Source organism: Peromyscus maniculatus, chromosome 1 (genome assembly GCF_049852395.1).
Source record: "Peromyscus maniculatus bairdii isolate BWxNUB_F1_BW_parent chromosome 1, HU_Pman_BW_mat_3.1, whole genome shotgun sequence".
Lineage (NCBI taxonomy): Eukaryota > Metazoa > Chordata > Mammalia > Rodentia > Cricetidae > Peromyscus > Peromyscus maniculatus.
The window spans coordinates 31,730,252-31,743,802 of record NC_134852.1 but is presented as its reverse complement, the minus strand read 5'-3'; the positions used below and the strand labels follow the sequence as shown (position 1 = coordinate 31,743,802).

The 13,551-nt window shown below is 41.6% G+C and overlaps 2 protein-coding genes across 18 annotated transcripts in view; both read right to left on the bottom strand.

The window, feature by feature from the left end:
- The window catches only part of LOC143273511 (cell adhesion molecule CEACAM5-like), a 386,206-nt gene that overhangs the window by 124,374 nt on the left and 248,281 nt on the right, over positions 1 to 13,551 (bottom strand). The window lies entirely within an intron of this gene.
- The window catches only part of LOC121826732 (cell adhesion molecule CEACAM1-like), a 56,129-nt gene that overhangs the window by 4,063 nt on the left and 38,515 nt on the right, over positions 1 to 13,551 (bottom strand). For 5 of the 7 annotated variants that reach the window (XR_013051855.1, XR_013051851.1, XR_013051852.1 and 2 more), the window contains 3 exons: positions 2,789 to 2,918; positions 2,438 to 2,561; positions 2,136 to 2,187 (listed from right to left, as the gene is read on the bottom strand). Coding sequence is in view for 2 of the 7 variants with exons in the window: in XM_076573649.1 (XP_076429764.1) it covers positions 2,176 to 2,187; positions 2,438 to 2,561; positions 2,789 to 2,918 (266 nt within the window). In the remaining 5 variants the exon portion in view is untranslated. Of the gene's footprint in view, positions 1 to 1,227; positions 1,313 to 2,135; positions 2,188 to 2,437; positions 2,562 to 2,788; positions 2,919 to 3,000; positions 3,143 to 13,551 lie in introns of those variants that run through there. The other 2 variants (XR_013051854.1, XM_076573650.1) reach the window with 2 other exon arrangements.

Sequence of the window (13,551 nt, the reverse complement as noted above, 5' to 3'; positions counted from 1 at the left end):
ACAGGGTGGCCTTTGTACTGTGCTCAAAGAGAAATGTTGCTTCTTTACAGACCACAACGGAGTAGTCAGAGATAGCAGAGTAAAAGTTAGAAAAGGAGTAGACAAAGAGAAAAAGAAAAGGAGAACAAGAGCTTGGGTGGTTCTAGAATTAGTTTTTCAGACTCCCCTTGGCTAACAACCCTTCTTTCCTCCCTCCTAGGACCTGTTGTAGGCCTGCTCCTGGTCCTTGCCTTTGGGCTATGGGCACTTTCCTGGCTCACTGGGTTCATCTGAAGCCAAATAACAGACCTGCCAGCCAGGCAGATCCAGGTTCATTACCACTGCTTTGATATGCAGGACTCCAGGGTTGAAATTTCCCCTGATAAGAGATGCTCCACACATACCCCTTCACTCGGGGGAGGCTGCACCTGTGTGTGGGAAAAGGGCTCACTTAAGGCATGATTGGAGTGCAGCTGGGACTGCACAGGCTGGGGACGATGGTACCCCAAAATCCCGAGAGCCTGGATTATATGCCCTGTTGCATATCGGTTGTGCAGTAACAGCCTTGCGCTTACCCATTTCCGCTCCCTCAAAAAACTGCACAGTCCATCGATTCCCGCACTATGGGGACGCCTGTGGTGCTTGAGTCTGGAGAGACATTCCCTCTCGGACCTTTTCACTACCTTTAGAGGGATAGGGCCTCCATAATCCTCCATGCAAAGCCTCTTTCAGAGCCCTCCTTTTAGACCATTCGAACCTGGTTTATATTGGCCCTTAGATTATTACTAATAAGGGGGAGGTGTCAGGGACAAGGACAGAATCTCTAGTTAGTGGAAAAATACAGACCCCCAATAAGATGGGGAACTAGATCATCTTACAGTCAGGTTGCCTAGCAACAGGACATTGAGTCAGAGCCCTTGACCCTCTCACCCTGTAAACATCCTATACAAACATCCTGTTAGCTTGCCCCACCTTATGCAGATGGCAGCTTCTTGCTCCCCCCACCCTGCGGAACTATATAAACCTTTCTGGAAGAGAAATAAAGTGGCATCTTGATCAGAATCTAGACTTGGTGTCTTTCCTTTGTATCTCCTGTCCCTACATTCCCTCCTTAGGGTGGTCGAGAACCCGTTGAAGCCCTGCTGGCGGGGCAGATGCCCAAGTCCAGTTAGAGGTTTTGCATCCTATGGAGTCTGTTTCACAGACCTAGCTTATTAGGACCAGAGGAGAGGTAACAAGGAAAGAGACCTGGATTATTCAGTTCAGGAAATCTCCAAGTTCACAAAAATCTTGATTATTCTCTCCTCGGTGGTTATTTGTGACTGACATGTTCCTATGACAAAGAGGAGCACAGTGGTCCATGGTACCCAGACACATACAGTAGAGAATCTTCCTAAGGGAGAATGAATGCCCACAACCTTCACACACAACAGGGAAGGCATTAGGGTGAGGAACTTGCTCTTGGACATGTGGTTCCCTCATGCCAGCCTAGCCTAGGTGGACTGAATCTCCCTTGAGCACTGGCTTGGTCTCTTGTGGCTGGGAAGGCTGTGAGGACCTACGATACCTGAGGGTTGGTATTGTGCGATATTTTTTTAACAATGTAAAGATGTGTTTTGTTTGTGTAACTATGTAAAGATGTGTTGTTGTTTTGCCTTGCCTGCCTAAGGCACATGACTTGTCTAAGAAAAAGCTGAATGTCTAATAGTGAGGGAGGATACATAAGTGGTACATCTAGTCAGGGAAATAAGTAGGGGGAGTTATTTAGGCTCAAAAAAGAAAGAAAAAAAGAAGCCAGGGAGTCATCTGGGGTCAGATAGACAGATGTGGAGGAAGCAGGAAAGTAGGACATACAGAATTAAAGAAAGGTAAAAAGGCCTAAGGCAAAACATAGAAGAATAGAAACAGTTTAAATTAAGGTAAAGGAGCTAGTTACACAAGCCTCAGCTAACACTGAGCATTCATAATTAATAATAAGTCTCCATGTCTTTATTTGGGAGCTGCTTGGCAGCCTAAAGGAAATGCCAGCCTGAGGCTGGGAAGAGAAGATCTGCTCTGTAAGTCAGACAGGAGACAGTGGTTGGTGTCCAGGATGCCGTGGAAGGACGGGTAGGTGGTGGGAGCTTTGATTCCCGAGGGTCAGTGCCTTTACTTACTATGGATGGATGGGTCCAGTTGTCCTCACTGAGCATGCTCTTACTTCTTGCTCTAAAGAAATGGGAGACACTGTCACTGTTGTTTGGTTCCTCAGTTGGGAAGGACCCTGGGAGCTGATGATTCCTGGGAGCTGCTTGGTGTCCTTGCTGTGCATTCACACCATGGCTGCCACTGCCTTTCTTGGTGCTGCCTCCTTTTCCAATCTAACCAGCCCCTCCTAGCCTTTGATCCTCTTACCCCATCATATTAGCTGTTTTCTAACTGGTGCTGGGGTAGTACTTTGGTTAATAATTTATTTTACCTTCTTTTTCTTTTGAGATTTCATATTTGAACCTTCTTTTGAGGTTTTATTGAGGTTGGTTGGCTCATTGACGTTGGTTGGCTCATTTCCCACTTGTTTAACATTGTTTTCAATTTGTGGTTCTCTGGTGAAAGATGAAGTCATTTTATCCCCAAACTTCACAGGGAAAGGAGTGACCATGACCAACAGACAGTGGGGTACAGAACATAGGAAGACAGTGATATGAGGAACACAGCAGACACATAGCAGAGAGAAGAAGATGGAGTCCAGACACAAAGTGAAGGAAGCCTCTTCCCTTTCCCGAGCATGGAGGGAATGGAAGAGTAGGTGGAAGGGTGTAAGACACTTCACCTGCCACGACGTCTGCGCCACAGTAAAAAGAGTACAAATATTACTGCAATCAGCCCCATCAGACATTGGGCAATAATGCCAATAATACCCCTTGATGAGGGTCGATGTTTTTTTGGTCTGGAACGTTCTCCTGTCATGGACAGAAAAGAGAAGTATCACCATAAATTCATCCTCACCGAGCAAGTAGACAAGAACTCTCTGATTGTGTCTGGCATCTGTTTATTCCTTTGGGGAGTGCACTTCCTATGAGAAGGTAGATTAGGACAGGTGAGGCAATAAGCAGGGTATTCTCTCCTAGTACTCCCATAAGTACTGTGTTTCTAGGCTGGCCATGTATCTTCTTTCAAGTCTTGCCTGCAGTGGGTGGGGAGAGAGTGTGCTTTATGCTGCAGCCTAAATCCTATCCACTCTGTCAGATCTTGGAAGGCTCTGAAGATGGAAGAATGTCACATAGCAATTTTTTACATTAAAATTACAGTTATTTGTTTATTTATTTATTTATTTATTTATTTATTTATTTATTTATTTTTGGTTTTTCTAAACAGGGTTTCTCTGTGTAGCTTTGCACCTTTCCTGGAACTTACTTTGGAGGCCAGGCTGGCCTTGAATTCACAGAGATCCTCCTGCATCTGCCTCCTGAGTGCTGGGATTAAAGGTGTGTGCCACCACTGCCTGGCAAAATTACAGTTAATTTTAATGATCATATCTGTTTCTCATTGTCCAAATTGTGGTAGATGTAAATATTTACCTCTCTCCTTCCTGTGGCCAGAAGTTAACTAACAAAATGTTGAAGCTCCATAACCAGAGAGTCCTGCCCCTTGGCCCCATCCCTGGGACACAGCTTCTCTGCCTGCAGACCCCCACAACAACTCTATCCCAGTTCCTTGCCAGCATGCAGGGCTCCTGTGGGAAGGCCCCACCCTCACCAAGACCCCCCCACTGGACCTTGCAATCTACATGCCCTGCCCCCATATCCATTTATCTGAGACCCCAGCCACTTCCTGAGGCACAGAAATCAAACTCCCAGCTCTCATAGGACCAAGGTGACTGACTTTGCTCACACTCAAAGAGAGTCCTGCCCCTTGGCCCCATCCCTGGGATACATCTGGTCCTGGAAACCCCTGCCCTACTCTGTCCCAATTGTTCGCCAGCAGGCATGGCTCCTTTGGAATGGCCCTGCCCTCACCTAGATCCCCACCAAACCCTGCAATCTACATGTGCTACCCCCATACCCATCCTCCTGAGACCTCAGTCACTTCAAGCCTGTAGCCGTCATTGGACAAAGAGCTCTCATTGGAACAAGAATAACCTCAATTCCCTCCCTAAGACAGGGAATCTGCCACCCCTCATTAAACCAAGAGTGGCTTTCTAAGATGTAGAATCTGCCACCTCTCATTAGTCCAAGAGAGGCTTCCTGAAACACAGAATCTGTCAGCTCTGACTGGACGAGGAATCCTGATAAGACCAAGAGCAGCTGTATGTCATAGAATCAACAATCTTGGGTTGACCCAAGAGCAGCTCCCTAAGACACAGAATCTTCCTGCTCCAATTAGACCAAGAACTAAGACTGGACCTAGAGGGGCCCCCTGAGACACAGACACAACAAGCACAGAGTGGACCAATAGCAACTCGCTCAGACACAGGCACCTCATATACCTATTGGAGGAGGAGATGGGCAGATGTCAAGGCAAAAATACATACAACAACATAAAGAATAATGCAGCATCATAAGAACCTAGGCCTCCTCCAACAGCAAGACCTGAACATCAAAATGTAGAAGAAGCAGAAGAAAGCAACCTTAAGAACAGCATCATGAAGATGCTAGAGGCCTTTCAAGAAAAAATGAAAAATGAAATTGAGGAAAAAACAAACAAAAAATTGGAAGAAATCAATAAATCCCTTAAAGAAAGACAAGAAAACATTGAAAAAGCAAAGCAAATAAACATGTGAGGGAAACAGTTCAAGACCTGAAAAAGAAAATAGAAACAATGAAGACACAAACAGAGGAAATGCTGGAAATAGAAAATCTGAGTAAATAAACAAGAAACACAGATGCAAGCATAACCAAGAGAATACAAGTGATGGAAGAGAGAATCTCTGGTGTAGAGGATACAATAGAGGAAATAGATTCATCACTCAAAGAAAATACCAAAGCTAAAATATTATAACACAAAACATATAGGAAATATGGGACATCATGAAAAGGCCAAATCTAAGAATAATAAGGAAAGAAGAAGGAGAAGAATAGCAACTAAAAGGCACAGAAAATATATTCAACAAAATCATGGATGAAAACTTTCCCAACTTAAAGAAGGAAATACCTATGAAGATACAAGAAGCCTATAAAACACCAAACAGACTAACCCCCCCCAAAAAAGTCCCCTCACCACATAATAATTAAATAACTAAATCTACAGAATAAAGAAAGAATATTAAGAGCAGCAAAGGGAAAAGGTCAAGTGACTTATAAAGGCAAACCCATCAGAATAACACCCAATTTCTCAATGGAGACTTCAAATCCAGAAGGGCCTGGACAGACGTAATGCAGACATTAAGAGACCATGGATGCCAGCCTAGACTAATATACCCAGCAAAACTTTCAATCACCATAGATGGAGTAAACAAGACATTCCAAGACAAAACCAGATTTAAACAATACCTATTCATAAATCCTGCCCTTCAAAAAGCACTAGGAGGAAAATTCCAAACAAAGGAAGTCAGATACTATCAGAGACTATGGAGGTCCAGCCCCTCGATAGTCCCCTCCCAGGGTCCAGGAAGAATCTACAACCAGCTGATAATTAGTCTTTGATGAAAAGAAATATATCAATGTACACGAAATTCCTTAGTCCATATATTTATTATTCTGTCAGTTTTCTCTCTACAAGCTTATACTCTACTCTCATTTTTGGCTCCTTTCTTGCCCAATTTCTCTTTACATTTATCTGTTGTCCCCTCCAGGTTCTATCTTAATTCCTTTATCTAGTTCTGTCCCTTCTAGGTTCTCATAAATCTAGTTCTTTCCCATATCAGCTTCTCTCCCATCTCCTTCTCTCTCATCTTGTTCTTCCTCATCTCGTTCTTCCCCAACTGGCTATTCCTCATCTTCCATCTCATTCCTCTAGTACTCTCTTCTAGCCCTTTAATCTAGTCCTTCCCCACATCAGTGTGTTCCTCTCAAGTTTTTACCCATCTAGTTCTTCCATTCCCTTTTCAATTCTCCATCATCTGTGTCCTCCCTAAGTCTCCCAGGAATCCAGTTATATCAAGCCCCTGGTTGAGCAAGGTCACCAGGCTTGAATTCTACAGGGTCATAAAGGCAGGTAAGAATTTTCCTCAGCCAGTGACCACCAGGCTTTCATTAACAATCCACAATGAGAGTGGTAAAAGAGAAGGTCAACTGAGTGCTAATGACTAGTTAGCATATCACTGTTAGTGCTTAAAAGTGGCTAAGGGAGATATCTGATTCCAGAGGAAGCCTTTCCTGAGGCTGTTCTCCAAATACCTGGAATGTGTATGTCCAGAGAGTGATAAGTCCATACCTTTAGCCCTTCTTAGGGAAAAATCAACTGGGAAAACTATGAAGGCACACATGATTTTCATAACAGGAATATAGCTGATATACAACAAGCCAAATAACAACAAAAACTCTTGATATTTGGCTTCCTCTGGAGGAATACCCTACCCCTCCAGGTAGTGACTTTGCCATAACCAGCTGAGGTCTTATGATAAATTCCTACAGCCTGTTGTAACATACACCCACGAAATACAGGCAATACAGGCAATAGATAACCGCCCAGCAGTAAAGCCCAAAGAAGAGATATACACACTCACTACCACCAAAAGATAACAGAAACTAAGGATCACTGTTCATTAATATCCCTTAATATCAATGGACTTAATTCACCTATAAAAAGACACAGGCTAACAGAATGGATATGAAAACAGGACCCATCTTTCTTCTGCATACAAGAAACACACCTCAATTTCAAAGATAGACACTACCACAGAATAAAAGGCTGGGAAAGGTCTTACCAATCAAATGGTCTTAAGAAACAAGCTGGTGTAGCTATCCTAATATCCCACAAAATAGACTTGAAACTAAAATCAATCAAAAAAGATCAAGAAGGACATTACATACCCATCACAGGAAAGGTACACCAAGAGCAAGTTTCAATTCTGAACATTTATGCCCCAAATACAAGGGTACCCACATATGTAAAAGAAACATTAAGTCACACATAAAACCCTACACATTTATAGTGTGAGACTTTAACACCCCACTCTCACCACTGGACAGATCTCCCAAATTGAAACTTAACAGAGAAATAAGGGGCTTAACTGATCTTCTGACTCAAATGGTCTTAATGGATATCTACAGAACATTCTACCCTAACCAAAAAGAATATACTTCCTTCTCAGCACCCCGTGGAACTTTCTCTAAAATTGGCCACATACTCAGTCACAAACAAACCTCATCAGATACAAAATAATTGGAATAACCTCCTGTATTCTATCAGACCACCATGGTTTAAAGTTAGATTTCAACAACAACAAAAATTACAGAAAGCCTACAATCTCATGGAAACTGAATAATGCTCAACTTAATCACCAATGGGTCAAGGAAGAAATAAAGAAAGAAATTAAAGACTTCCTAGAGATCAATGAAAATGAATATACTACATACCCAAACTTATGGGACACTATGAAGGCAGTGTTAAGAAGAAAATTCATAGCATTAATGCCCACACAAAGAAGTTGGAGATATCTCACACTAGTGACTTAACAGCACACCTGAAAGCTCTAGAACAAGAAGAAGCAAAGTCACCCAGGAGGAATAGATGCCAGGAAATAATCAAATTGAGAGCTGAAATCAATAAAATAGAAACAAAGAGAACAATACAAAGAATCAATGAAACAAAGAGTTTGTTCTTTGAGAAAATCAACAAGATAGACAAGCTCTTATTCAGACTACCAAAAGGCAGAGAGAGAGAGAAAATTTCAAATGAAAAGAGATACATAAAACTAGTAGTGAGGAGATCCAGAGAAACATCAGGTCATACTTGAAAAACCTGTACTCCAAAAAATTACAAAATCTAAAAGAAATGAACAATTTTCTGGATAGGTACCACATACCTAAGTTAAATCAAGACTAGACCAACCATTTAAATAAACCAATAACACCTAAGGAAATAGAAACTGTCATTAAAAGTCTCCAAACCAAAAAAAGCCCAGGACCAGATGGTTTCAATACAGAATTCTACCAGATCTTCAAAGAAGATTTAATACCAATACTCTTTAAATTGTTCCACACAATAGAAACCGAAGGAACGTTACCAAACTCCTTCTGTTAGGTTATATTTACTCTGATTCGCAAGCCAAACAAAGATGCAACAAAGAAAGAAAATTACAGACCAATCTCTATCATGAACATTCAAACAAAAATATCAATAGAATATTGGCAAACAGACTCCAAGAACACATCAAAACAATGGTCCACAATGATCAAGTAGATTGTTCCCAGAGATGCAAGAATGGTTCAACACACAAAAGTCTGTCCATATAATACACCATATAAACAAACTGAAAGAAAAAAAACCACATGATTATTTCCTTAGATGCTGAAAAGGCCTTTGAGAAAATCCAACACCCCTTCATGATAAAGGTCTTGGAGAGATCAGAAATGGAGGGAACATACCTAAACATAATAAAGGCAATTTAAAGCAAGCCAACAGCCAACATCAAAGTAAACGGAGAGAAACTCAAAGCACTTCCACCAAAATTAGGAACAAAACAAGGCTGTCTGCTGTCCTCTTATCAGGGACAAGAGAGCTTAGGAGAGCAGGAGATCCTAGGTGGATCAGGAACAGAGTGAGATAACAAGGAAAGAGATATCATGATAAATGAAGACACTATGGGAATAAGAAGATGCAGAGTGCTAGAGTGGTCCCCAGAAATCCACAAAGATGGCTCCAGTATAGACTATTGGCAATAGTAGAGAGGGTGCCTGAACTGACCTACACTGGTGATCAGATGGTCGAACACCCTAACTGTCAAGATAGCACCTTCATTCAGGGACGATGGAAGCAGATGCATAGCTCCACTGCCAAGCCCCAGGTGGAGCTCCAGGAGTCAAATGGACGAGAGAGAGAGGAGGGAGCATATGAGAGAGACATCAAGACCATGATTGGAAAAAGTACAGAGACAACTAGCCAAAATAGTGGAAAAACATGAACTGTGTCCAATAGCTGAGGAACCCCCATGGAACTGGATTAGGTCCTCTGGATAAGTGAGAGTGTTGTGTAGCTTGAACCTTGCCTTGGAGGAGGTAGGAATAGGGGGTGGGTTGTGGGGGGAAGGAAGGGAGGTGGGAGGAGGGAGGACAGGGGTATCTGTGGTTGATATGTAAAACAAATAGAAAATCTCTTAATTAAAAAAGAAAAAATAAATATAAAAAAATTCATTTCTCTTGGCACTTTTGAATTTATTGGTGTGAAACAGAGTTGTCCTTTTGAGTTACAGAACATGGAAGGCCTTCTTGATATCCATCTGACCCTCTGTGACCAGATGAGTTTTGATCAGGTTGCTAAGATTGTTCAGTGACAGATGAATAATCAGTAAGACAAGGGATGTTGGGAAAATGGGATATCCAGGTAAAATAATGAAGTTAAGCTTTCACCTAACAACATACAAAAATCAACTCTACATGGATCAAAGACCTAAAATGGATCAGAGCTGAAAGTCATCAGACTTTTAGTAGACAGGATGAAAGCACCTTGAAATTGGATTTCAAATGATGTCTTTGTTATGATGCTAGATGCATCATATGGGCCTTTGGCTGCATATATGTCTCTGCAAACATGCCTGTTTGGTACCTGAGGAGGACAGAAGAGGGTGTTGAATTCCTTGTAACTTCATTTATAGACAGTATTAAGGGGCCATGTGGGTACTGGGAATTGAACCCCTGTCTATTGAAAGAGTTGCTAGGGCTCTTAACTATTGTGCTATCTCTCCAGTCCCATAAACCATACACACACACACACACACACACACACACACACACACACACACACACACATACTACAACACACCACAAAAAAAAGTTATTAGAAAAAAGCTTCTTGTGCAGGGATGCCATGCTTCAAATGTCAGCATGAGGTTAAGAAACTCAGTATATGGACCACCAAGATGGCTCAGTTGGAAAGAGTGCCTGCCATACTCTCTCCCAGTACCTACCCCTAACTGCCACACATAAATAAATGCACAAACAAATGTGGGCCAGTGAAATGGCTTACCAGATAAAGGGTTTGTTCACATACCTAAGTTCAATCCCCTGTCCCTGGAGAACTGGCCCTCACAAATTTTCCCCTAACCTCCACTCATGGGTGTGGAACATGCATACAAAATGAATAAATATGCAAATATAGTAAGAATCTCATTATAGGTCCTTTCTATCTATGAATTTTATATTTATGGACTGAAACCTTGGAAACAAACTACTTGAAAAAGTATCTCTACAGTGAAAAATGTATTGTTTCCTCCTATCATGGTCCTGTACTTAACACAATAAGACTAGGGTCTATGTAGTATTCATATTAGGCATTGAAAATAATCTAAAGAAGATCTGAATATGTGGAAAGAAGTGTAGAGTAACTTTAATATTTTACTAGTTTGTGAGGGTTGACTGCTTGACTGACTCAGACCCTAAAGTCTTAATCATTTTGCATTTCTATTTGCTATATTGACATCTACTGTTGTTATTATTGACCAGGTCTCACAATGTAATCTGCGCTGGCCTCCCACTTCGTGCTCTCTCTTTTGAGACAGGGTCTCACTATGTAGTTCTGGCTAACCTGAAACTGGTACAAAGACCAGGGTGGTTGGGAACTCATAGGGATCCAACTGTCTCTGCTTCTTGTATGCTGGGGTTAAAGGCATGCAGCACTGTGCTCAACTTGCTTGTTGTTTTATCATGAGATTTACATGCATCCATCACCAAACTGGCTGTATTTGTTTCCTGAACAATGTTTTTCTCCCTGTTACTTTGACCCATTCTGCACTCTGTTGATAAATACACTGCCCCCATCCCCAACACTATGGAGTAAGGAGGATATAGTGGGTAGCCATTCCAGCTTTGAATGGAAGTTCCAACCCCCATCGAGACTTCGGCAACTGTCACGCCTACAAGTCGGGGCCAAGGGAGGCGCTTTGAGACCCAAGATCTGGATGGGCCAGTGTGATCTCAGTTCTGGCACCCTGAATGGTGGAGTTGGAATGAACAGAGCTCCAGAGAACACCGCTGGACTTCAATACATTTTCCACAGACCTTATGACCTACCTATCCCTTAATTTGTAAGTTACACCATTAAATAAATATCCTTTTAACTACATGGAGTAGCCTTAATAATTTCACCAATATCTAGCACCCAACGTGGGGCCTGAACCACCAACCCTGAGATTAAGAGTCTCATCCTCTACCGACTGAGCTAGCCGGGTTCAAACACTGGTTTAATAACAAGAACAAAGGTGAGTCATTATTGGGACTGATACAAACTTTAAAGATAGCAATGAATGCTTATAGAAAAAGATTCTCTCCCTGGAATCTGCTAACCAGGATTTATAGGCTTTCAAACATAGCAATGAAGGCTTATAGAAAACGATTCTTTCTCTAGAATTTGCTAATCAGGATTTACAAACAGGCTTGTACCCAATATTGATTTTATTGATAATAAATATGAATATTTAATGGATAGAACACTAACTCTCCAGAGTGAAATTGTGGCTACTCAGACAGTATATAAGGAAGAAAGATTATCGCTAATTGATAAGATAAGGTCCATGGAATCATGTGTTTCCGAAGAAGATAAAAACTTCCATGATTCCATGAGAAATCTGGAATCCCTTGCAAGAGAGGAGGTTTACTCCCTAGAACAGACCCTAGGTGCTTGTCTGCAAGCCCTGGAGGAAACTCTCAATTAACATGACAAGGGACCTAATAATAAACAGAAGGGCAAGACCATACAGGTTGTAACATCTCCAAATGGCTCTCATACAATGGCTTATCCTGTTAGCATCCATGAGAAGCCAGCAGATGACACACACCCCGAGCCATATATGACATACACATTACAACCAATTTCAACAAGGGACTTTAAAAATATAAAGAAAGCTGTAGTCACATATGGGATACACTCCACATAGATAAAACAGATGTTAAATTCGTGGTCTACCTCACATAGAATCATTCCAGAAGACTGGCATCAGTTAATTTCAGCTGTTCTAGAATATAGCCAGCAGTTACAGTGGAAAAGCTGGTTGATAAAAGAGGCAAAAAAATTAGAACAACAAGTAAAATCAGAGGTTTTGTGATCTCCCAAGATCAGATACTTGGTGAGGGATATTTCGCTGACAGGAATGTACAAGCCACTTATGATGAACATACAATATCCCTATGCCGTACAGCACCTCTAAATACTTGGGAAAAAATTCCAGAACCTGGAAAACCAACTGAGGTATACACAAAGATATTTCAGGGACCGCATGAACCCTTCACTGATTTTTTACAAAGACTGAACACAGCGATAACAAGAGTTGTGTCAGATAAAGAATTAAGAAAATTATTAACTGAGTCTTTGGCATTCGACAATGCTAATGCAAAATGCAGAAGAATACTTCCACCATTGAAGATCAGATCAGCTCCTTTGGAAGAATGGATTCAATATACTAATGGTGTTCAGTCTCTTAACTACAGTAATGAGGCTTGGATAGGAGAGACAAATCCCAGAGGTAAAAGAAGGCCCCGTAGTACCAAATGTTTTAAATGTGGTAACCAGGTCATATAACTAAAAACTGTACATGGGGTACTCCTAGAAGTAATACTCCTTCTAGGAATAGCCTAAACAGGAGACCCCAACCACCTCCTGGATTATGTAGAAGATGTGGCAAAGGGGGACATTGGACCAGTGAGTGCAGATCAAAAATAGATATACAAGGCAACCCTTTACCGGTGGGAAAAACCTCAGGGGGCCCCTTGCAGGCCCCCAAATCAAACGTAGTATGAACATTCCCAGCCACTGTGGAAGAAATTCCTCTCTAGGACAACTGAATAAACCAATGCCTAATGTAAAAACTGATACTGCAATGGATGATAAAAACAGCTTTGATAGATGGATCACAGTTTACAAAGAAAACTATAAAACAAATATTTTGGCAGACTTCCATAAATGAACAAAGACCAAAGCTTAGAAATCGAATTAATGGCCTGGTTCTGGAGGGCCTGGTAGACACAGGTGCAGGTGTGACTATAATTACACCAAAATCATGGCATCCGAATTGGCCTCTTCAAGAGGTAGATGTCCAACTTTTAGGGATTGGCATCCTATCTCAGATAAAACAGAGTTCGAGATGGGTTGAATGCATAGGGCCAGAAGGATAGAGAGGAAGGCTGAAGCCATATGTAGCAAATGTAGCAGTAAATCTTTGGGGCCGAGATCTGTTACAACAGTGGAATACCCAGATTAAAATTCCTACACTTTCAGAAAAGGAATACAGACCAATGCATGTTTCTAGGAATAATATCATGACATGCTATAAAAATCAGTCACCAACCATTCGGGCTGTTCACAAACAGAGCATGACTGTTGCTGAACTCTCAGAAGTACCAACTGCCTTACCTTTAAAATGGCTAACTAATAAACCTGTCTGGGTTGGACAATGGCCTTCGACAAAAGGGAAGCTACAAGCTTTAGAACAGCTGGTTCAAG